At 42.8% G+C, this 25407-nt stretch overlaps 2 protein-coding genes across 5 annotated transcripts in view; one reads left to right on the top strand and one right to left on the bottom strand.

The window, feature by feature from the left end:
* The window catches only part of LOC102726749 (phospholipid-transporting ATPase VA), a 37768-nt gene extending 32624 nt beyond the window's left edge, over nt 1-5144 (bottom strand). Inside the window, exon 1 of the mRNA XM_081829720.1 lies at nt 5109-5144. Within this exon, the coding sequence (XP_081685846.1) occupies nt 5109-5144 (36 nt within the window). The remainder of the gene's footprint in view (nt 1-5108) is intronic.
* Nucleotides 5145-5894: 750 nt separating this feature from the next.
* On the top strand, nt 5895-20603 carry LOC145715861 (phospholipid-transporting ATPase VA-like). Of its 4 annotated transcripts, XM_081831479.1 has the most exons (9): nt 5947-6192; nt 6337-6433; nt 9032-9108; nt 12457-12582; nt 16269-16469; nt 18267-18347; nt 18426-18530; nt 18995-19182; nt 19307-20603. In XM_081831479.1, exons 2-9 carry the CDS (start codon nt 6382-6384, stop codon nt 19923-19925), a joined length of 1449 nt encoding a protein of 482 aa, XP_081687605.1. In that variant the 5' UTR covers nt 5947-6192; nt 6337-6381; the 3' UTR covers nt 19926-20603. The 4 variants fall into 4 exon arrangements, 3 of the variants coding, with proteins under 3 accessions (XP_081687605.1, XP_081687604.1, XP_081687606.1); XR_014148737.1 differs by having other exon boundaries at nt 5895-6433; nt 18426-18588; nt 19307-19496; XM_081831478.1 differs by having other exon boundaries at nt 5948-6433.
* The last annotated feature ends 4804 nt before the right edge of the window (nt 20604-25407 follow it).

Raw genomic sequence — 25407 nt, 5'->3', positions numbered from 1 at the left:
TATTTTCCATCATTTGGTCTTCTATATCACTGATTCTCTCTTCTGCCTCATGTATCCTAGCAGTTAGCACCCCCATTTTTGATTGCACCTCATTAATAGCCTTTTTGATTTCAACTTGGTTAGGTTTTAGTTCTTTTATTTCTCCAGATAGGGTTTCTCTAATATCTTCCATGCTTTTTTCAAGCCCATCTAGTATCTTTAAAATCATTATTCTGAACTCTGGGTCCTACATCTTACTAATGTCCGTATTGAGTAGGTCCCTCGCAGTCGGTACTACCTCTTGTTCTTTTTGTTGAGGTGATCTTTTCCATCTTGTCCTTCTGTCCAGAGGAGAATAGATGAATGAGAGAATAAAATGCTAACTGGGTAAAACGTCCCCAGAAAATATACTCTTTAATCAGAAAAGACCTGAAGCTGGGGGAAAAGAAAGGGAAAGAAAGAAAAAAGAAAAAAAAAGAAAATGAAAAAGATAAAAACAAACAAAAACAGAACAAAAATAAAAACAGAATATGATCAAATATGATCAGGCTGGTGCATAGATCAGTGCCACACACTAGATTTTGGGTGTATTTTGGTCTTTTAGAAGAAATGCCTCCCAAAATTTTAAAGAAAGAAAAACTTATATATGTACAAAAATAAGGGTTGATACAATGAAGGGATGGAGTATGACTGTAAAGATGAAAATTATAAAAAATTTTGTAAAAAGAATTGATAAGAAGTTGTTGGAAAAAAAGAAAGAAGAGGATTTAAAAAAAAAAAAAAGAATGTGATCAGGCAGGAGACTAGAACAAAGCCATACACTAGAGATTTAGGGTATATTTTGATCTGTTAGAAGAAACTGTATCTCAAAATTTTAAAGAGAGAACAACTTATATATATATGCCAAAAATACGGGTAACTAGTATGCAGAGATAGAATAGGACTCTAAAAATGAAAAATAAAAATGTTTTTTTAAAGTAGGTATTGATAAGATGTTGGTTGAAAAAGGGAAAAAGAAAAATTTTTTAAAAAAGGCAATTAAAAAAATAATAACTTTGAAAGACTAAAGAATCATGGTAAAAAAGCCATGAATTCTATGTGCAGTATTCCCCTAGCGCTGGAGTTCTGCCGTTCTCATTGATCAGTAAACTTGGTCTTGGCTGGCTGTTCTTGCTGATCTTCTGGGGGAGGGGCCTGTTGCCATGGTTCCCAAAAGTCTTTGCCGGAGGCAGAATTGCCCCGCCCTTGCCTGCTCCGGGCTAAGTAATCTGCTCGGGTTTGCTCTCAGGAGCTTTTGTTCCCTGCAAGCTTTCCGTACAGCTTTGGAGGACGAGAGTGAAAATGGCGGCCTCCCAATCTCCGCCCCGGAGGAGCCGAGAACTCGGAGCCCCGCTCCTCAGTGCGCCCCCAGAGAAAAGCAGTCAATCACTCCTGTCCCCCCAGTCTCCAGCCGCACTCCATGCTCACCCGACCTGTGACCGCGCATTTCTATCTCTGGCACTCGACCCCGTGTGGAGTCTCCAAACCTAGCAGATCCCTGTGGTGCGCTCCCGCGCTGCTCTTCCATGGGAGGAAGGGGACTCTCCCCGGAGCTGCCGCTTGTTGGGTCCCTGCTGGAGAAGCAGTGGCCCAACTGTGCCACGGATCACGGTTTATGGCAACCCCGAGCTGAGAGCCCACTCCTTGGCTCCGTCTCTGCAGCCGGCTTCCCCACTCCAATACCTGGGAGCTCTGCCACACTCAGGCACTCCTGGTCTTTCTGTGACCCCGATGGTCCTGAGACCACACTGTCCCGCGAGCGTTCCACTTCCCCCCTTAGCCACTGGAGCGACGTCCCTCAGTGGAGCCAACTTCTAAAAGTTCCGATTTTGTGCTCCGTGGTTCTATCACTTGCCAGAAGCGGCCGACGGAGGACCCCACCCCCGCCATCTATCCTCCTGAATATCGCCTCGGATTCACTTCTCCGCACGTCCTACCTTCCAGAAAGTGGTCGCTTTTCTGTTCAGAGATTTCTTGCTATTCTTTTCTTTGATCTCCTGTTGAGTTTATAGGTGTTCAGAATGGTTTGATCCCTATCTAGCTTCATTCCTGGGACTAGACGAAATCCAGGTCTCCTACTCCTCCACCATCTTGCTCCACCCTAGTATTCTGTTTTAATGTGTCTCTTTCCTTTGAAAATATCACTTTACTTGGGTTTTTATCTTCTTCTTTCTTTAAAAAAGATTACAATATGCATACTTAAGTCATCATACAAAATACAATCAGTATTTTGCTACTTTGAGTGGAATGAAGAAGTCTCAATCCATGTCTCCCTTTACTCCTTTACGTTGTAGGTGTCTTCTGTATGAAAGCAACAGAGATTGAAATCCTTGTCAGATAATAATTTTTACTTTCAATCAAAATGCATATTTTAAAGAAGTCTAAAGGAAAAGAATAGCCCATTTTATTTATGTGAATATTGACAATTTCTGTCACACTTATTTCATCCCCGGTGTTACAAGTGTCCTTGCGGCACTTTTTTCCCTCTTGTCTGAAGAACTTCCTTCAGCAATTCTTTTAGACTAGGTCTACTGGCAACAGATTCTCTTTTCTTTATCAGAGAATGCCTTTATTTCACCATGGTTTCTAGGCAAAATCAACAGTCATCCAAATCTATAGCTAATGCATCATTTTTATCTGGATGTTTTGATTTTGGGTTGGTTTTGGTTTTTTGCCTTTAGTTTAAGCAGTTTGATTAGGGTGTGTTTGGGCACAGATTTTTTTAGATTGATACTTTGGGTTTTGCTGAGCTGCTTGAATCTGTGGGGTTATGTCTTTCACTAAATTTGGCAAATTTTTAGCCATTATTTATTTTTTCAGACACTTTTTTTGTGCTGCAATTGCTCCTCTTCTGGAAGACTGATGACGTGAATGTCAGGTCTTCTGGTTTGCCTCAAGGCTCGCTGAGGCTCTCTTCATTTTTTCAATTTTTCTTTCTCTCTTGGTCAAATTGGTTAATTTCTATTGATCTTTGAGTTCACTGACTTTTTCTTTCTGTTATCTCCATTCTGCTATTGGGACATTTAGTGATGTTTTAAAAAATAAATTCTATATATACAATAGTTTTAAATTTACAGAAAAATTGCAAAGATAGTATTGAGAGTTCCCATATAATCTACACCATAATATTCCTATTATTAACATCTTTACCATAATCAATGAACCAATGTTGACATATTATTACTTACTATAATCTATACTTAGGGTGCCTGGGTGGCCCAGTAGGTTAAAAGTCTGACTCATGATTTTGGCTCAGGTCGTGATCTCAGGGTTGTGAGATGAAGCCCCACATCAGGCTCTGTGCTGGGCCTGGAGCCTGCTTGAGATTCTTCTCTCCCTCTGCCTCTCCCCCACTTCTAAAGAAGAATAATAATAATAAATAAAATAAAATCTATGCTATATTCAAATTGTCTTAATTTTTACCTAATGCCCTTTTTATGTTCCAGGATCTCATACAGAATATCACATTACATTTAACTGTCATGTTTCCTTGGGCTCTTATTGGCTGTAACAGTTTCTTAAATTTTGTTTTTGATGACTTGACAGTACTGGCCAGTTATTTTGAAGAATACCATTATATGGGGATTTGTCTGGTGTTTTTCTCATGACTAGAATAGAGTTATGAGTTTAGTGGAAGAGCTCCAAAGACCTAAAGTGCCATTTTCAACATTTTATCACATCATATTAAAGGTACATTCTATCAACATGACTTATCACTGTTGATTTTATGTTTGTCAGCTTTCTCCAATTATTTTTACCCCTTTCCATTATTGTACTCTTTGGAAGGAAGTGACTATGCACAGCTTACACTCAGCGTGTGGAGTTCTATTTCCCCTCCTTGAGGACAGAGTATCTACATAAATTATTTAGAATCCAACGAGCTTCTTATTTTAGTTAAGGTGTTTTTTTGGTTCTAAAATTTCTTTTGGTTCTTCTTTATATCTTGTTTTTTTCCTGAGACTTTCTTTCTATCCATTTCTAGAATGTTCACTCTTAATAGATAGAGCATTTTCATAATAGCTGTTTGAGTCTTTGTCAAATAATTCTGCTATCTGTGTCATCTTCTCTTTGGCTTCTGTTGACTTTTTTCACATGCATTGAGAATTTCCTGCTTCTTTGTATGCTGATGCATTTTGGGTTGTATTTTGGGCATTTTGAATGACACTGGTTATTTTAAAATCTGTGGAGAATGTGGATATATTTTAGGCAGGTAATCAGCCCTCTTAGATTCAGGCTGCAAGCTCTCAATAGCCTCTGGATGGTGGTTTCTATGTCAGTTTTGTGTAGCCTTTGCCAAGCTGTTAGACTCTATCTCACATTTTTGCCACCCCTTAATAAAAGTCAGGAACTTGGGTGGCAGTCTATCCCAAGTTCAATTCTCAAATGTCTTTGTTATGCCATTTAGGATTGTCTATGCGTGCACGGCTTGTGGGTAGTTCAGGAATTAATAAACCATGCTATGGGGTCAGCTGGCCAAGGTCTTCCATCTTCACAATTTTTTCCAGTACTTTCTGGTTCTCTGGGACTCCCCTTTCCAGTCCTCTGGCCAGAAAGCTGGGGTTTGAGTTCCCTTGCTCTACTTTGTACTTCTGTACCAACACCTCCATCCAAGCCCAAGTGGTGGTAGGACAGAGAGAAAAAGGCAGAAGTTATCTTGCCACCACAGGACCACAGTCTTCAGCAGCAGATGGTCCTGCTGCCATCAGACCAGAATTGCCTGGGGCTGGGTTCAAGAGAATAGAGAAAAAGATAAATAAAAATGGGATTTCCTCTATTTTCTCTGAGCATTGGGAGTTCTCTTCTCCACTCCTCCAGGTAGAACAGGAGGGCTTCTCCTGGAACTCTCTCTGTCCCTGCCTTGACACCCACTTCCAGGTTCTGTGATGCTTGGGTACAGAGCAGGCCCTACCAGAGGGAAAATGGAAAACTCACCCACCTGTCCAGTGTACTTAGAATGCTGGTCTTCCTCCCCAGTGCAACAGCTGCTATTTATTTTCAAAGTCCTCAAACAGTTGCCCTATGAATTCTCTTTGGCTGCTATAGCTGCACTCAGTTGGGGAGCCAGGGTGGATGTGCTCACTCCAGTTTACCTTAGCAGTTCTTGGTGCTAGCGTGAGGGAACTCATGGTGTTTGTAGAATGAGACCTCACATCCTTTTCCAGCCCTGTCTCAGTTACTGCCACTCCCAACCCCACCCTGGAAGCAAATCTTTCCCTCTTCATATCCTGTAACACTTTTGCACATCCTAGTCTGTGACTTACTGTGATCCTGTGTATGTTCAGCCCCTGCCATTTGTTCAAGGGCCAGTAACTGTGTCTTCTCAGTCTTCCTTTTTCTTGTCTCACTTTCCGACATACAAAAGGTCCTCAATAAGCACTTATGGAACACAACTGGATTTCCACGGTGCATTGCAGGAAATTGGTTGCTTACCCAGTGGGTTCACTGTCCACAGAGGGCCAAGAACTACTTGCCTTCCCTGGAGTGTGTTTATTCCTAGAAACAGTCATCTCTCTTATGTCCCATGACCCCTTGGCTTCCCCAATAAGTTTTCCTATTCTTTCTGGAATTCAGGTACAGTTTTGGAAGGACATTGCCAATAAAAGCCTCAATAATTATGCATTTTAAAAAAAATTATTTCCCTGGTCAACTGGAGAGCTTAGGGAAACACTGATAATTACACTTCTTTAGATAATAATCATCATAAAGACTTTTAAAAGGCTTTGTACCTCACAAGCAAGCAAGAATGGCTGAGTAAAGGCCTCAGAGAAGCATGGAGAAGTGCATGTAAGACTCCCTCAGCCTAACCTTAAGCCAGCAGTTTAGCCACAGTACAGTCAGGCCTTACAAAGTGAAGATGTGCTCGTCTAATCTCCACACAGTATAATGGGCAATGAAGTGGAGTCTTATCAAAACCCTAGACAAGCTCATCCTCTTCAATGTGGAGAGTCGTCATCCTCAACTAACTTCTCTTCTGGGCAGAGGCTGCAGCCTGGTGCCCTTGAGATTATCAAACTGTCAGTGTCGAGGAAGGTAACCTAATCTGTGGTGCAGCTGAGTGAACTGCGCTTCCTCTCATGTCCGTTTCAGGAGGCCTGTGCGGCCCTGTTAGACCAGTGCCTACACTACGTGCAGTCCAGGAGCCCCCGCAGTGCCCCCGAGAAGACCGCAGGCAACGTGAGCGTGGGGTTCTCCCCTCTCTGCCCGCCCTCCACGTCCACCACCTCTGGCCCCAGCCCGAGCCTCGTGATCGATGGGAGAAGTCTGGCCTACGCCCTTGAGAAAAACCTAGAGGACAAATTTCTCTTTCTCGCTAAGCAGTGCCGGTCAGTCCTTTGCTGTCGCTCGACACCTCTGCAGAAGAGTATGGTGGTGAAACTGGTCAGAAGCAAGCTCAAGGCCATGACCTTGGCCATAGGCAAGTATCCAGGCCAGCCAGGAAGGGCCCTACGTAAATGAGTAGCCCCCATCTTATGCAGCTGCTTCCTCTGGATGCATCCAGGACTTTGCACCCCTTCTATGCTATACTGTAAGATGGGAAAACACTTCCTTGCTCTGTTTTCTATTTATAAAATCACAGCCAGTGCAAGAAAATAAGCAGCCTTTTCGAAATACAAAACATGGACTTGAAAACCATAAAATAATGTACAACAGTTATATCTATCTATCTATCTATCTATCTATCTATCTATCTATCTATAGCTGTATATAGTTATACAATGGCGATTTAAGAAGACAGAACTTACATTGTTTCTTGGGAGACAGGAGACTAGAGATCTGCTGTTCCAGGCAGCCTCTGCCACAGCAGAGCCCGGCACGCTAAGCATTATCTCAGAACACATTAAAAAGAAGGCCCTTTGAAGGTGCTTCTGGTCACCATGAGCCAACTGGAGTGCAAGACTCCATAATACCTCAAGAACCCAGAGACTTGATGGTGATCAGAATCCCCATTGCCTCTTAGCCTTTGGACTTTACTGATTGTTCCAAGACAAGCATGTAATTAAATGAATCCATCATAAGCATGTGAGTAGTTGCTAAATCTTACAGCATTTCCTTAAGGACTGTGCATCTAATGGTGGTTTTTCCTTGCAGACTTTTGGCTTGGAGAGCCTTCTAGGGTCCTCTCCAGTGCTACCCAGCCCTCACCTACCTCCTCCCAGGGCATCATCCCCACCCACTCTGGTTGGGGGTCCAATCTCCTGCAAGGTTCAGGGACTCAGCAGCACCATCTGCTGGTGAGGGCTGGGAAAGACTGCAGGTAGCCCAGGGAAAGGGGCAATCCCCTTGACCCCCAGATACCAAAAAGTTTAGTCTCCCCGAATATAGAATCCATACCTAGGTGAGATTTGGTTCTGAAATAAAGGATCCTCACCAATAATAATCACAGTATTTTCTGCAAAGGGTCTGAGACAGTCTCATCATGTTGATGTGGGGATTGCTACCCTCTCACATGGCACACTTCATTAGGACAAAGTTGAGGCTGGTAGAGCCTGGGTCTGAGGTGGGATGGCCTTAGTGTGGTTGTCATGGAGACAGCCCTGTACATCTTGAGGGCTGTGGTAACCACCAAGGGGATTGAGACGAGCATAGACGTGATAGTTCTGACTCCCTGGTCCAGGCTATGGGAAAGCCTCAGGGGTGGGCCCCTCCCAGGGGAGGCTGTCTCAGTCCCACCTTTGCCCTCAGGTGTCTGGAGTGTTCTTCAGAGCTCCCTTAGCAAGTGTTGTAGGTCGGTGCTGAGGAGTGTGCTGGCTGGTGCAGGCTCCTCTGCGCTCCTCTCTGTGGTGGCATGAGGACGATGCCCCCGGTAAGGCTGGTGTAACACATGAATGAATAAACCACATTTTCACAGCCTGGTCAGTGCCTGGGTCAGCCATGGAATCACTGGTGTATGGTATTAATTAAAACAACAACACCAAAAAAATGGAGGTAAAGTCTTAGTTGGTTAGAAAGAAAAGAAAAAACAAAATAGAATCTCAAAAGGGAAAGGGAAAGTAATGACCCAGCAGAACTTTAGCTCATTTCTTTGACCATGAGTGAAAGCACTGAACTGATGGCACCTAGTCCCAGGGGCCCAGGAGTTAATAACATAGAGAACACGCCGTATCTCACTTTGATTGGGACATTCTGAGAAAAGCTGCAGAGATTGTTAATGGCTTCACAGAACTTCAATTTCACAAATACTGACTGATCACTCATGTTGGGCCCAGTGCAAAAAAAGGAACAGAAAAATCATAGGACAGAGACATCCTGTAGCCATTTTATGAATCACTCTGACTTGTATATCTGCACTTTTTGCATATTTGAAACTTGGGAGGTACTCTGTGATTTGGGCCCTTCTGCTCTCCTATTCCTGAGTGACAATGACTTTAAGTCTCTGCTTGCTTTTCCCCGAAGGTGATGAGATCTCTGACCTATGTCTTAGGTTCTTAACCATTTTCTATCAGCAGCTTGACTGAATAAATAGAAGTTTTTCTTTATCACATCTTTAGAGGGCCCAAAGGTAAGCACATAGCTAATAAGCTAGCTGGTAATCAGTGTACAAAAAGAACTCTAGAGTTTGCTGGGCAGAATTTACCATCCTTTGTTCAGTTTAGAAAGCCGCTCGTGTGAGCATGAATTAGAATAGCCTTTACTGATATGGTCTACATGTGATAAAGGCTAGAGCTCAGTAAGTAATAACGATGATGATGATAGCATCTTTATTGTGCCAGACACCCTGTTAAGGGCTCTCTTTATAGGTATATGAGCCCAGTAATGTAGAGTGAATACTAAACAAAGTGGTAACCATGCTAGCCGGCTTTCTGAAACATCTCTTGATGTGACTGGCAGTTCCACACCTCACACCATGTTTATTCTGACTGCTTACCTCAATTTTCCCAGGGCAGACTGTACGCTGCCTTTTCCTCACTCATCCCCAACACCCTTTCACAAGACTCAGCTCAGTAGGGACCCCATGAAGATCCGTCAAGCCGTTTGATTCTGTGCATCTCAACTCAAACGATTATGTTTCTAGGAGATGGAGCCAATGATGTCAGCATGATCCAGGTGGCAGATGTGGGTGTGGGAATCTCAGGCCAGGAGGGCATGCAGGTAAAGACCCATCAGGGCTATCCTATGTGACCAAGTGGCCCACTGTTGTACCTTGCCATAGGCTTTGTCCAACAAAGCTAAAGGGTTGGCCTTCAATGCAGTGTGATGCTCACTTTTTACTAAGCAGTAGTAGAAGATAAGGTAGAGGTGGCTAGTTCTTCATGTTTATGAAGCAGTAAATAGCTTTGCCTAGGTCTATAAGTATATTTTTGTGAAATAAGTGGAACAGAGTGAGGCAAGGTGAGTCATCACCTTCTCTCTGGCTATTTATGGCTCATCCTTAGAAGAAAGCATGTTTTACTGTTCCATTTGAAAAAAATGACTCTGCTGTAGGACTGTTGGAATCTGGTATCACTATAAAAAATGGAATGTAGCCATCTTGACTCACATGAAAATTTATCTCTGCTTTTTTCATTTGTCACTATGTTGGTTCTTAGCATGTGATTCAGATGCTGAACAACTGAGTTAATTAAAACTAACTTTCTTCTGGATATAGTATCACAACAATTTCCAACATTTGATTAACTTTGAATCATGACATTTTTTAACTTGGTGGAGACCTTAGAGAACAACATATCCAGTTTCCTTCTCCTAAAAATCCAGATGTTGGTCACCATTTAGTCATTGGTTGAGTTATTCATTAATGCAATCAGTAATTATTCAGTGAACACTTGTATATGCCAGACACTTGTATGTGTCATTAATTTTCTTACCTGACATTAAAATAAAAGTAAAATGGAAAGTCCCAAGCTAGAAACACAATAGTTCCTCTTGGCCCATCCTCAGCATGTACCTTACTCTCCTCCTGCCCTCAGCTGACCCGAGTCACTGTCTTATCTTACTTCTGTGGTTTTAATTCTTCCATGAAGTGGAAAATACAGCCTGCCTTTTTAAAAAGATTTTATGTATTTATTTGACAGAGAAAGAAGAGAGCACAAGTAGGCAGAGAGGCAGGCAGAGGGCGCTGGCTCCCTGCTGAGCAGAGAGACCGATGCAGGGCTCCATCCCAGGGCTCTGGGATCATGACCCGAGCCGAAGGCAGACGCTTGACCAACTGAGTCACCCAGGTGCCCCTAATCCCTGCCTTTTAATGCCGTGTACATGGGGAGTGAATGGATGAACAAAATTGTTGGTTCATTCTAATGTTTTCATCACCATCTCCACTGTACCTGTTTCCTCTAGTGAAAAGCTGACCAGGGCAGTGCCTGTAAATAGCATATGCAGAGAAATGCACCAAGTAAATACATTTTGTATGAAAGACTCTCAGGTTTGTGGATGGGGAGGGGACTGAACTACCACTACTGCTCATGTCCTCAAGGCAGGGGCCAGTGCAGATATATACTTCAAGCCATGCGAGAAATGATGGCAACAGCCAAATGATAGGGCACATACTGAGACGAAGCTTTGAGTGAGCATGACTTCCAGGTGGGATGTAGTTGGATGCTTCTGCATTTATTTAAAGCTACACTTCTAATTGAGGATACATTATGTAAGATGATGATAAAGCCTGATACCTTTTCTCACTGTTCCAAGTGCTCAGGTTCCCAGGGAATATTTTCCCTGCTTGCATTTTAGTCAGTCCAGTAAGCAAAGGTGAGCCCTTTGGGAGATGGACTTTGTGGGATGCTGTGTTAACATGGATACTAGGGATCTGAGCAGAGCCATCAGGAATGAGTGAGGGTGTTTGGAGCTCCCCAGCTTAGCCAAGGTGTGAAGCTTATCCCACCCAGTTTGGCCAAGGAGATCCTGCATCTCTGAGAATCTTGGTCTTCATGGGGTCATCTGGTCCACTCTGTTTATTGAGCGCCCGATGGGGCCAAACACTGAGTGGGAACTCAGGGTGTACACGGTGATCACATCTACTATCCTGGCTCTCATGGAATGTCCAGAAAAGTTGGGAAGACAGATACATATTTTAAATGTACACAAATAGTCACAATTATAATAAATGCTATCAAAGAGAAACACAGGTTTTGGTGTTGAGTATTTCACAGGAAGATCTAACGTAGCTGGGAGCATTTTGGAAGGCCACCTTGACAGAAGGACAAAGAGTGGATTCAGGGCCTAAATTTGGAGGTGGGAAGGAGTGGCAGAAGGCTGGAAAGGAGTACACAAAGTGTCAGTGTTGACAGGAGGAGGTATAGAAACAGTATTTGCTTTGAAATCTTAACTTTTGGTTTAGAAAGCAGACATTTGAAGGCTTCACACTTTTCTGTCATGTATAATGACATTATTCTATTTCACCTAAGGGACCACATCAAGTGCGATCTGACTCTACTCAAGGAGTTATTTGACTAGAGGGAGATCAGTTGAGTTTTAAAAGCTGACTTACATTTTTGTGTAGAACAATCCTCCAAAAATAAGCAGAAATCTATGTTTCCCTCACATTTTCTTTGACGTGTTTTCCAAATAGAGAAATTCATTATATGGTGGGTTCTAAGTTATTCTGGGTACAAAAGGTGTCATTTTGATGGCATTTGTCTGGCCCACTTAGTTTAATTGTGTAGAGCATGATACTCAGTGAAGTGAGGGGACAATTTGACCCTCCATCATATTTCCTTTCCATGGAGGAAACCTGCTGTCCCCACTCCCTTCTGAGTGGAATGGACACGTTGCCTTTTTGCAGCTTTCTGGAATTGGGTTATGCAAAGGCCAGCAGAGCCATGGACTTGGCCTTGCTTATCATCTGTGGCTGCTGAGGAGAAGATCCCAAAACACACCACCCGAGATGGCTAACTGCCTGTCTTTGATTCATACAAAAGGGAAGCTTTGGTTCATCTTTGGGTTGAGATCCCAATATGAATAAAACATCAGAGGGTGGAGAATAGTAGGGAAACTGTACATCTCTGGGTTTGTTTTTGTTTTCTCCTTGTTAAAGAAATAATGGGAAGACAGTGGGGCACCTGGGTGGCTCAGTCGGTTGAGCCTCTGCCTTTACTCAGGTCATGATCCCAGGGTCCTGCTGGAGCCCTGTGTCAGGCTCCCTGCTCAGTGGGAAGCCTGCTTCTCCCTCTTCTCCCCTCTTGCTGTCTCTGTCTCTCTCTCTCAAATAAATAAATAAAATCTTTAAAAAAAAATGGGAAAACAAAAGCTTTTAAAAATCAATTACATATATTCAAAATCTTAAATGAGTTCAATAAAATGATATGCCTGAACTAGAGTGCTTGTTGAGATTGATTGATTTTTTTTTTTTTAATTGAAGGAGATAATAAGGGAAACGGGGATAAAGTAAGCCCTGGCCAGTCACACGCACATTGTGTTTGAAACGTGCCTTGTATTTGGGGAGATGAGACAGACCTTAGATGGAGTAAGATGTCACCAATAACAGGAACTTCTTTCCCTTTCAAGGCAGTGATGGCCAGTGACTTTGCAGTGCCAAGATTCCGATACCTTGAGAGACTCTTAATTGTTCACGGACATTGGTGCTATTCCCGACTTGCCAATATGGTGCTGTACTTCTTCTACAAAAATACAGTAGGTATTTGACACTTCTCGTTTCTAGAGTTTTTGAATCAAAAAGCCTGGGCTGAGATTTATCGGACCCATGACTGTGGCCATCTGGCCATCCCAGGGCTTCCTGTGGGTTCCATCCTCCTTGGCCTTTGTGAACTTACCCCAGGCCTGGCCCCCTATAGGCTCAGAAGTCTAGCTCACAGGCACATAAAGGTAACTGCACCTCTAAGGGAGAAAGTTGTGGAAACAGAGCAAATAAGAATGTCCACTTAGTGCTTTATAATAAGAAGTGGGGGAATCATGAATCACATGGTCTGTACAAGGTCACACAGCTAGTGAGTGAGTAGTCAAGGCTGTGTGTAACCCCAGCTCACCGGACACCCAACCCTTAACCACTCTGTTAGTGTGTTTCCTGGGAGCAGACTGCTGAGGTATCCATAGACGGGAATCCTCTAGAGCAGACAGGCAAATCCAGGGATAAGCAGGAGTGTAGTGGCATGCTGGAATCAGAATGGGAACACTTAGTCATGCTGTGATCCCAATACTGAATGGCCTCTGAGGAAACATACCCACACTGGGCCAGGTGTGTGAGTTCCCTGGTCAGGACGCAGGTGTAGGGCCCGAGGAACAGGGCCACCAGCAGGGCCTGGCCACACTTTCTCCCGTGCTGGCAGGGCAGATGTGCCCCATTCTGGCCAGCTTGTTCTATAATTGACCCTTCAGTTAGGTCACGCCCAGGCCTGGCTGGCTGATTACAGTTCTGTCCCTCCAGAGACTCTCATCCAGGGCTCTGCTCCTTTTCATTTTGATCCTAATGTTTAACTCTTAGTTCCTTTATTACTAAGTCCTTGGCAGACAGGTGTCCTTCTCCATAGCCCTCCAGCATGAATGCCATGGCCATTTTAGAACCTGCTCTACTCATAGACATTCTGCTAAGAAGTTGCTGTGTTGCTACTTATTGCTCTTGTCTCTATAAAAGCTTGTGGCTGAATGTACAAACAAGGAGACAAAATAAATAAACTCTTGGGGTAAGTGATCTTTCAGGGTAGTCCCACAAATCTGCCACATTGGATGCCACAATTCCAGTGTCAAGATCATCCTATACTCTTCTAAAAAAGAACAAAATACAATAAATTAAAAGATATATATATTTTTTTTTTCTAATTACATTAAAAAATCTCCATGCTAACTCGAAACTGCCATCAGTGTACTTCTTGTTCATGTTCTTGCTTGTTCTGGAGATTTAGACCTATCTACTTTTTCCAACCCTCTTGCCCCCTTACCTTTACCCATTTTTCAAAACGTTTTCTAGTAAATGAATATGGATACTCAGGACCAATCATGGCATGTCCAGTTTGACCAGTTGTGTCCTGGAAATTAATTCTGATTAGGTTGTACCTGGGATTCTGTCCAAGGAAGTCTGTGCCATGCTGCCCTTGGCCTTGGCCAGTTACTCCCTGCTATCTCCCATCCACCTGGCATTGAATCCCCAGAGCCGAGGCCACCATGCATATACTTGCAAATCTAGAGGTTCCCAGTTCCCAAAGAGGTGGATGGGTGCTTGAGTACAGATGAGTGGGGCTGGGCAGGTGGAACCCCAACTCTGTTTCTGTCATTAATTTCTGTGCAATCTTGAGCAAGTTATTTGCTTTCTAGGGATTTTGTTTCCTTTATTTGAAAACAAAACATGAGAGTTGAGCTCTGCTCTCCATAATTCCTCATGAAAATTTCTCAGGAGGGAATTCAGCATTTCAGTTGCAAATGAGTGCCAGAGTGGCCACCTGAATGGGCACAGCCTCCTGCCTGTCGTGATGAATCTGTCCTCATGGAGGGGACAGGAAGGAGAAGGGGATATCTGTCTTTATTCCATGTAAGATGCACGGCCTCTGTTAACAAACACTTAATCTAGTTGAGAAGTGCAAGGATAATTACCCTGCCTCCCAAACTGAGAAATTAATTAGCTTTAGGAGTAAGTTGGTCTTCCTTTCCAATAAAGAACAGAGGAGAAAAGTTTCCATAGCAACAGTAGTTTGGGAAGAAGGCTTTTTGGTACTACAAGAAAAAAATGTCAATTATCTAAGTACTTTTCCTCCTCTTTCTCTTGACTCCAGTTGTTCACTGATGACTCATTAGGCTGAGCCTGTGGGGGTGGGTGAAAGAAAGTCAGCCGTGGGAGTGAGAAGGGAAGAAAGTCAATGAAAAACCCAAGTTTGTCAGTTTTCAGTGTGGAAGAGAAAAGTTGCTCTAAGTCATAGATTGAAACAAGACTTGGAGGATATGTGTCATTGTTTCCTGATCTTCAGACCAAGCCATTTTCAGGTCCAGAAACCAAAGCTCAGAGAAGGTAAGTCAAGGTCTGAAAGATAGATAGTGGCAGCTCCAGAACCAAAACATAGGCCATTACCTGTGGTCCCCTGCAGAGAATGTTCTTCCACCTGGGGGTCTCTGCCCTCCAGGCCAAGACCCACAAATGGTTTGAACAGATTGGCTTTATTACTCATACAATGGCCGTAGTGAAGTCATTTAACATCTTGGACCTGAGTTTCCTTTTCTCTGAATGGAGTAAGCACACTGGCCCTCAGAGAAAATAGCTGTACTGCTAACTGAAACAAATCATAAGTACCTATAGTGTACAAGGAGACCTCGTGAGTACTTTAAATGCGTAAGTTCGTTAATCCTCACAACAACCCATAGCTAAGTACCGTTGGGTACTAGATACCATTGGGTACCCATAGCTAAGTACCATTTCATAGACAAGGACACTGAGGCAGAAAAGGGTTAAATGATCTATGCCAAATTATACAGCTGATAGGTGTAAATGCTTTGCCATTGCTAAATTGCCATGCCCCCATGTAAATGCACTCAAGCCACTGATGTTCAGTGATCAAGTAATAGGGGGAAGAGATCCACCCAACTCCTCCTACTGAGCAGGGGCTTGAAGAGGCTGTTCAACCTCCCTGACCCTCACTTCCCTGTTCAGCAAAGCAGGGGTAGTAGCTATAAGAACCAGTGACCATACATATCCCTCACCTGCCAGCAGAGTGCCCGGTGGATATCTGGGCTTGCTCAAGGCAGCAATGTTGATATCATCATCGACTTTGTTGCTGTGCTTGTTTGTGTCCTCCCTGCCATGGGAGTCAGGAATTGCCCACTGTTCCTCATCAGAAAGAGTACGTGACTAAGGAGAGAGGCAAGATCTGGGATGTAAAACAGGTAGGTTTGGTTTAGGATCACAGAGGACAGCTACTAGGGAAGAAGATATGTGAGCAACCCTAGACCCTGCTGGACCTTTATGGGGAATTCCTGTACTCAACTGGACCTCATCTCCTCAGCTGGCTGTGGGAACAAGATACAAAGAGTTTGTCCTGGGGAGATAAGGGACTGTCAGGAAGGGCTTAGCCAGCACTTTCATAGGTGCTCAATAAATGCTGTTCCATCCAATCTGCCGTTTCTTGCAGGTTGGTACCAGAATCATCTCTCCATGGGCTGGCCTTGGGAATTCTCGTCTCCCATTGCCAGTCCTTTATGCTCAAGGAAATGAGGAGGGAGAGAGAGGGCAACAAGATTAGGGCTGTCTTTGAAGGAAATTTCTGCCTGTAAATTCAATCTTTATAGTCAAATTCTACAAAACCCTTAGATCCCTTGGATGTGAATCTGCAAGGGCTGCTAAGAATTGCTTGTCCCCATTCTTCCTTTCTTGATTTCAGATGTTCGTGGGCCTCCTGTTTTGGTTCCAGTTTTACTGTGGCTTCTCTGCATCTGCCATGATTGATCAGTGGTATCTGATCTTCTTTAATCTGCTCTTCTCGTCACTTCCCCAGCTCGTGACTGGGGTGCTGGACAAGGACGTGCCAGCTGACATGCTGTTGACTGAACCACAGCTCTACAAGAGTGGCCAGAACATGGAGGTGAGGTTCCCCTCCTGCCGCACCTCCTATGTCTTTGCCCTCCCACTCTCCACATTCACCTTACAGAAAGTGCAAGTTTCCACGCCTCCCTTTAAATGGACACCCTGGGAGAAATCGTTAAAATTTTGCAAAATGACCCATGGGGTATAAAAAATGTATTCTGTCTCCTTGATTGTATTAAGGTTATTGGTTGGAGTGATGGTATCCTGGTATGTGCATATGTCCAGCCCATCCAGATGTATACATTAGATGTGTGCAGTTTTTGTGTACCAATTTACCTCACTAAAAAAGAGAGGGAGATTAATAGAAAAAGTATAATGGCATGAAAAGTCTGTACACCAATAGTCTCCAGGAGCCCAAGGAAAGTCCACTTGGAATTGAAGTCAGGGTCTTGTGGATTGCTGCCTCCTGAGCAGGGATTTTTCTAAAGCAATCCCCTCAAAATGTGATTTATTTTGAATGGGAATTAACCAGAACATAAACCCATGGGGAAACCATTGAGAGAATAAGTGAATACAAACAGATATAAATACATGTTTACATCAACACACCACATAGATTGACATGCTAATTACCAGCTATTCCTACCAGCATTTAAAGTTGGCCCTGTAAGTGCTTCTCTTTGCTAGTTGGAATTACAGTATGTGTGCAAAGGGAAAGGAGCTCTCTATCTCTTACAGTAGTCTCGAATTTGTTTACTTTTGAGTTGACTTCCCAGGTCACCTTCATTGACACTGGGTTCCCTCTGAGGTAGGCAGCAGGGGTGGGGCTGTGGGGTGGGAGCAACTGGAGTCAGGCAGATGAGGAGAGCCTCTGCTTGTTACGTGTCACTGGAGGAATGCCTGTACTCAGCTTGGCCTCCTGTCCTTGGCCAGGGGCTGGGGCTGGCCAAGGGAACAAGACACAAGGAGTTTGTCCTGTGGAGCTAGGGGACTGAAAGAGGGACCTAGCCAGCACTTTCTTAAGTGCTCAGTAAATGCTCATCCAATCTACATTTCCTGCAGGCCAGTACCAGCCCCAGCTGCTTAGGAGCTCAGAGTCAAATACAAATTTGGTTACCCAGTAAATGAAGGCTTGATCAATCCATATCAAGGTCATTTTTGCCCTCAGTGTACAGATTTTTTTATTTTAACATTAAACACTTCCATCACCTAATTTTGAAAGACTCACTTTTAAGAAACATTCTAGGGGACCCACCAACAAAGGGCAGCAACACCCTGACAAAGTAGGACTAGAAGAACTCAGATTGGAGCAGGATGTCCAGAATTTGAGGTGCTATGCCTACTGTAGGAAAATGCTCCCTCAGGGACGCCTGGGTGGCTCAGTCAGTTAAGTGTCCAATTTGTGATTTTGGCTCAGGTCATGATCTCAGGGTGGTGAGATCGAGCCCCATGTTGGGCTCCATCCTCAGCGGGGAGTCTGCTTAAGATTCTCTCCCTCTGCCCCTCCCCCACTCTCTCTCTGTCTCTCTCAAATAAATAAATCTTTTTTAAAAAAATGCTCCCTCAAAGGATTTAAGACGTGGTTTTATGTGTCTGCTGTTGACCTAGAACTAGAGTAGCTGGTCTTGTGAACAGATGCTCTGAATGATTGACTCAGTTGCAGATGGTGCCTCTGCAGATGATCATGTGGTGTTTGTTCCCCAGCCCTCTGGGACCTCAACTCGCCAAAGTCCTGACTTAGCAAGTTGCCCTGGGGTGCTTATCTTGTACACTGATGGCCCTGTAGCTACTGGAAGACATCGTTTGAAGAGATGCTTACTTCCCTATAATTTCTGTGCTTGTTTCTGTGTCTCAGGAGTATCGGCCAAGCACGTTCTGGTTAAACATGGCTGATGCTGCCTTCCAGAGCCTGGTTTGCTTTTTCATTCCTTACCTGGTAAGTGGGCACCTGGCACAGTCTTTCTCACTGGCTTCATCCAGCGACCCACAGACACAGGACACTACTGTCTTTCAGGCCTGCTACGACTCAGACACAGATGTGTTTACCTGGGGAACCCCCATCACCGCCATTGCGCTGTTCACCATCCTTCTGCACCTGGGTATTGAAACCAAGACCTGGGTAAGAGCTGTGGACATGATCCCAGGGGGCGCTGATGCTGCAGGCCCCGCACTCCCAGGCAGGTTCCGTGACATCTAGAAGATCTCTGGGCAGACAGGTCACTACAAAGCCAGCATCACTGTGGAGAAGGGAAACCAATACGCAGGCCCACCACATGTATTGGAACCCCTGGTGTGGGAACTGCCGCACCCTGACCGGTGTCTTCACCTGGGCAGCCCTTAGCTCCTGCCTGCCCGCTCTGCTCTCCTCCTCCACCTCACACCCCCCTTTCCTGCCTACACCTGACTTCCATCTCCCTGACTGTGCCCAGGCTGGTCCGCAGATGCCGAAGGCTTCATCAAGCCCCCCAGCTGCCCATGCCACAGACCCGGGTTTTCACTAAGCCCTTAGAACAGCTACCCACTGACAGATGACCAGTGCGTTTCTCTTGAAATAAATGCCCCGTCTTTCTCTTTCCCCCTTAGACCTGGCTCAACTGGATAGCTTGCGGCTTCAGTATCCTTCTGTTTTTCACTGTGGCTTTGATTTACAATGCTTCTTGTGCGACGTGTTATCCTCCATCCAACCCTTATTGGACTATGCAGACGTTATTGGGTGACCCCGTGTTTTACTTGACTTGTCTCATAGCACCTGTCGCTGCACTGTTTCCCAGGTGGGTATCAGGGACATTGTCCCTCAGGTCCTAAACGAGCTCTGAGAGCATTCTCAAGCCTATGTTTTTCACAGAAGACTCAACGGCACCACCCGCAGATGACTGTTTTTTATATGCTTTCCAGATTGTTTTTCAAAGCCGTGCAGGGGAGTCTTTTTCCCACCCAACTTCAACTGGGGCGCCAGCTGGCCAAGAGGTCCCCCAAGAAACTCATTGCTTCCAAAGAGACCTTTGCTCAGGGACATCTCCCAGGAGAACCCAGAACTGAGTCATCAGAACAGAAGAGCATCAGTACCTCTGGACACCTCTCCCAGGACTGCACCTCACAGGCATCTTGGCACGGACAGCGACCAGCCTGCTCCCCAGAGGCTAGTGGGGAGCCCAGTGTGGTGGACATGAATGTGACTTTAAGGGAAAACATTCTGCTGGAAGGACTGAGCAGTCAGGCCCCGGCGTCCTCCATGCCAAGGGGAGCTATCCTAGAAGGGTGTCCTGGGGACTCCAAGATGAAATGCACCAGCACCAGCAGGGCAGCCCCCCTGTCGTCCATTTTCAACCTGCCCAACTTCAGCTCCCTCAACTGGATTTCCTCCCTCTCGCTGGTCAGTGGGCTGGGAAGTGTCTTACAGTTCTCTCGAAGTAGTTTACAGATGGACAAGCAGGACAGCGAGTTCTTGCCCAGCCCGCCCCAGCCAGACCAGGATCTGTGTGGCTTAAGCGGGCAGGGCACTGACTACTTCTAGGAGCATCTTCCAGGGACTGCAGTGGATGGAAGTAGCAGTGAAATCCTTGAAATGGCCTCTTCTTTTTTATAACTTAGATGTTAATATTATTTATGTTTATTATTTGCACAGAAGAGTTCTAGTGAGATGTATTTTATGTTTCCAAGGCTAACACGGGAAATGAAAGGTACCAAAAAAGAAAGTTTATTTTTTAAAAGTTCTAAGTAGAATATATTGAAAAGAAAAATAAGAGCTTTAACGTATATGAAAGTTTAAAAAAGAATAACACTTGAAAAGTGTGTTTAGATTTATTTTTTCATCTCATTTTATAAGAAAATGCAATATGATTGATTTTCTTCAACATGCATGACCTTGGCTTTCCCCACCTGAAAATGTGTGTCTGAGTTCAGTGAATCCCATGTGGGTGTGGACAGCAGTGAGGGGAGATGACAGGGCAAGCATGCAACTTCTCTGTCCTTGGCCCCTGTTCCCCCACCCTGCCTCCACCAACCTGGGAGAGCTTGGCTCTGCTTCACCCAGAAAAGGGAAAGAGAGAATGCATGCATGGAGTTCATCCCAATGTTGAAATCTAGGCAGGCATTCTGTAAAGATCACCTTGTGGGTATTACCGTCCCTATGTAGGGTCTTGCCTGTCAAAATCCTAACAAGCAATAAACAACCTTCACTTTGCAAAGAGAATGTGTCCTGTTGCCACTGTTGTGTGAAGTTATTAATATGTGACCTAACAGCATGTTCTGAGTACCACAGGGCACTTCCTCATGGCAAGTCCTTTTAAACATCATGAAGGATACAGCTGGGTACCACACAAGCTGCACACTGTAACGCTATGACACGAGGATACATCACGGCTCCATACACCAGGCTACCAGCCCCACAAGACCCTTCCTGCCAAGAGGCTAGCCTTTTTAAGCGTGTATCTTTAGACATTTGTCTCATGAGTCATTATTTTTGTCCCTCTAAATAGAGGGAAAGGAGGGGAAAAAATTTGAAATATCGAAGGCAATTAATCATATAGCACTTCTTCTGCCGAGACCTTTCTTTGCACTTAAAAAAAAATTTTTTTTTATTTAAACTCAACTTAGTTAACATATAGTGTATTATTAGTTTCAGGGGTAGAATTTAGTGATTCATAAGTTGCATATAACACCCAGTGCTCATTACCCCAAGTGCATTCCTTAATGCCCATCACCCAACTATCCCATCCCACCACCCACCTCCCCTCCAGAAACCCTTTGTTTCCTGTAGTTAAGAGTCTCTTATGGTTTGCTTCCCTCTGTTTTTATTTTATTTTTCCTTCCCTTCCCCTATGTTCATCTGTTTTGTTTCTTAAATTCCACATATGAGTGAAATCATATGGTATTTGTCTTTCTTTGACTGACTTATTTTGCTTAGCATAATATCCTCTAGTTCCATCCACATTGTTGTAAATGGCAAGATTTCTTTTTGATGGCTGAGTAATATTCCATTGTATATATACACATCCTTATCCATTCATCTGTCAATGGACATCTGGGCTCTTTCCATATTGGATATGGATATTGTGGACATTGGGGTGCATGCACTCCTTCAAATCACTATTTTTGAACCTTTTGGATAAATACCCAGTAGTGCAATTGCTGGGTCCTAGGGTAGTTCTATTTTTAACTCCATACTGTTTTCCAGAGTGGCTGCACCAGTTTGCATTCCCACCAACACTATAAGAGGGTTCCCCTTTCTCCGCATCCTCACCAACATCTGAGTTGTTAATTTTGCCATTCTGACAGGTGTGAGGTGGTATCTTATTGTGGTTTTGATTTGTATTTCCCTGATGATAAGTGATGTTGAGCATTTTTTCATGTGTCTGTTAGCCATTTGTATGTCTTCATTGGAGAAATGTCTGTTCATGTCTTCTGTCCATTGACTGGATTTTTTGTTTTTTGGGTGTTGAGGTTGATAAATTCTTTATAGATTTTGGATACTGGCCCTTTATCTGATATGTCATTTGTGAATATCTTCTCCCATTCCGTAGGTTGACTTTTGGTTTTTTTGACTGTTTCCTTTGCTGTGTAAAAGCCTTTTATCCTGATGAAGTCCCAATAGTTCATTTTTGCTTTTGCTTCCCTTGCCTTTGGAGATGTGTCTAGCAAGAAGTTGCTGTGGCCGAGGCCAGATAAGTTGCTGTCTGTGTTTTCCTCTTGGATTCTGATGGATTCCTGTCTCACATTTAGGTATTTCATCCCTTTTGAGTTTATTTTTGTGAATGGTGTAAAAAAATGGTCCAGTTTCATTCTTCTGAATGTGGCTGTCCAATTTTTCTAACACCATTTGTTGAAGAGACTGTCTTTTTTCCATTGGACATTCTTTCCTGCTTTGTCAAAGATTAGTTGACCATAGAGTTGAGAGTCCATTTCTGGGCTCTCTATTCTGTTCCATTGATTTATGTGTCTGTTTTTATGCCAGTACCATACTGTCTTGATGATGACAGCTTTGTAATAGAGCTGGAAGTCCAGAATTGTGATACCTCCAGCTTTGGTTTTCTTTTTCAACATTACCTTGCCTATTCAGGGTCTTTTGTGGTTCCATGCAAATTTTAGGATTGTTCTAGCTCTCTGAAAAATGCTGGTGGTATTTTGATAGAGATTGCATTAAATGTGTATATTCCTTTGCATAGCATGGATATTTTAACAGTACTTGTTCTTCCAACCCATAGGCATGGGGGCATGGAATGTTTTTCCATTTCTTTGTGTCCTCTTCAATTTCTTTCATAAGTGTTCTATAGTTTTCAAAGTACAGATCCTTTACCTCTTTGGTTGGTTTATTCCTAGGAATATATATATATATATAAATTCAGCAAATTTATTTATAAATTTATATATATATATTTATATATATAAAAAAATTATATATAATTATATATATATATATATATATATATTCCTATGGTTTTTGGTCCAATTGTAAATGGAATTGATTCCTTCATTTCTCTTTCTGATGCTTCATTGTTAGTGTATAGAAATGCAACTGATTTCTGTGCATTGATTTTATATCCTAAAACTTTGCTGAATTCTTGTATCAAATCTAGCAATTTTTGATGGAGTCTTTTGGCTTTTCTACATAGCATATCATCATGTCGTCTGCAAAGAGTGAAAGTTTGACTTCTTTTTTTTTTGCCAATTTTATTTCTTTTTGTTGTCTGAATGCTGAGGCTAGGTCTTCCAGTACTATGTTGAATAACAATGGTGAGAATAGACATCCCTGTCTTATTCCTTACTGTAGCAAAAAAAACTCTCAGGTTTTCCCTGTTGAGGATGATATTAGCTGTGTGTCTTTTGTATATGGCTTTTATGATGTTGATACGGCTTTTATGATGTTGAGATATGTTCCCTCTATCCCTACATGGTGGAAGCTTTTTATCAAGAAAGGATGCTGTATTCTGTCAAATGCTTTTTCTGCATCTATTGAGAGGATCATATGGTTGTTGTCCTTTTATTAATGTGGTATATCACATTGATTGATTTGTGGATGTTGAACCACCCCCACAGCCCAGGAATAAATCCCACTTGGTCCTGGTGAGTAATCCTTTTAATGTACTGTTGCATCCTGTCAGCTAGTATGTTGGTGAGAATTTTTGCATCCATGTTCATCAGAAATATTGGTCTGTAATTCTTTTTAGTGGGGTCTTTGTGTCTGTCTTGAGGATCAAGGTGATGCTGGCCTCATAGAATGAGTTTGGAAATTTTCCTTCCATTTCTGTTTGGGACATTTTCAGAAGAATGGGTATTAATTCTTCTTTAAATGTTTGGTAGAATTCCCCTGGAAAATCATCCAGCCCTGGACTTTTGTTTGTTGGGAGATTTTTGATTACTGATTCAATTTCTTTGATGGTTATGGGTCTGTTCAAACTTTCAATTTCTTCTTGTCTTGGTAGTTCATATGTTTCTAAGAATTTACCTATTTCGAGATTGCCTAATTTGTTGGCATATAATTTTTCATAATATTTTCTACAATTGTTTGCATTTCTGTGGTGTTGTGATCTCTCCTCTTTCATTCATGATTTTATTTCTTTGGTCCTTTCTCTTTTCTTTTTGATAAGTCTGGTTAGGGGTCTATAAATCTTATTAATTCTTTCAAAGAACCAGCTCTTAGTTTTGTTGACCTGTTCTACTGCTTGTTGTTGTTTTTTTTTTAATTTCTGTATTATTGATTTCTGCTCTAATCTTTATTATTTCTCTTCTACTGTTGGACTTAGGCTTTTTTTGCTGTTCTTTTTCCAGCTCCTTTAGGTGTAAGTTTAAGTGGTATATATGAGACTTTTCTTGCTTCTTGGGGTAGGCCTGTATTGCAGGTCATGTTTCTTGCTTCTTGGGGTAGGCCTGTATTGCAGGTCATGTTTCTTGCTTCTTGGGGTAGGCCTGTATTGCAGGTCATGTTCATTTTCATTTGCTTCCATGTATTTTTTTTAATTCTTCTTTAATTTCCTGGTTTAATGATTCATTCTTTAGTAGGATGTTCTTTAACCTCCATGTATTTGTGATCTTTCCAAATTTTTTTCTTGTGGTGGACTTCAAGTTTCATAGCAGTGTGGTCAGAAAAGATGCATGGTATGAGCTCAATCTTTTTGTACTTCCTGAGGACTGATTTATGACCCAGTATGTGATCTATTCTAGAGAAAGTTCCATGTGCACTTAAAAAGAATGTGTATTCTGCTGTTTTAGGATGAAATGTTCTAAATATGTCTGTTAAGTCCATCTGGTTCAGTGTGTCATTCAAAGCCATTGTTTCCTTGTTGATTTTCTGCTTAGATATCTCTCCATTGCTGTGAGTGGGGTGTTAAAGTCCCCTACTATTATTGCATTATTATCAATGAGTTTCCTTATGTTTGTTATTAACTGATGTATATATTTGGGTGCTCCCAAGTTAGGGGCATAAGTATTTACAATTGTTAGATCTTCTTGTTGGATAGACCCCTTTATTATGATATAGCACCCTTCTTCATCTCTTATTACAGTCTTTGGTTTAAAATCTAGTTTGTATAGGATGGCTACTCTGGCTTTCTTTTGATGTCCATTAACATGATAGATGGTTTTCCATCTCCTCACTCTCAACTGGAGGTGTCTTTAGGTCTAAACTGAGTCTCTTGTAAGCTGCATACTGATGGGTCTTGTTTTGTTTTATTTTGTTTTTATCCATTCTGATGCTCTATGTTTTTTGATTGTAGCATTTAGTCCATTCACATTCAGAGTAATTATTGATAGATATGAATTTAGTGCCATTTTATTCCCTGTAATGTCACTATTTGTGAGTTTCTCTGTTCCTTTCTAATCAATGGTGCTTTTGGTCTTTCTTTCCCACTCAAAGGGTCCCCTTTAATATTTCTTGCAGGGCTGCTTTGATGGTCATGAACTCCTTTCATTTTTGTTTGTCTGGGAAGCTCTTATCTCTCCTTCTATTCTGAATGATAGCCTTGCTGGATAAAGTGTTTTTCTCTGCATCTTTTTCTCAT

Source organism: Leptonychotes weddellii, chromosome 9 (assembly GCF_054177405.1).
Source record: "Leptonychotes weddellii isolate Sample4059 chromosome 9, ASM5417740v2, whole genome shotgun sequence".
Taxonomy (NCBI): Eukaryota; Metazoa; Chordata; class Mammalia; order Carnivora; family Phocidae; genus Leptonychotes; species Leptonychotes weddellii.
Note: the sequence above shows the minus strand (reverse complement) of the source record. Positions and strands in the feature narration are given on the sequence as shown.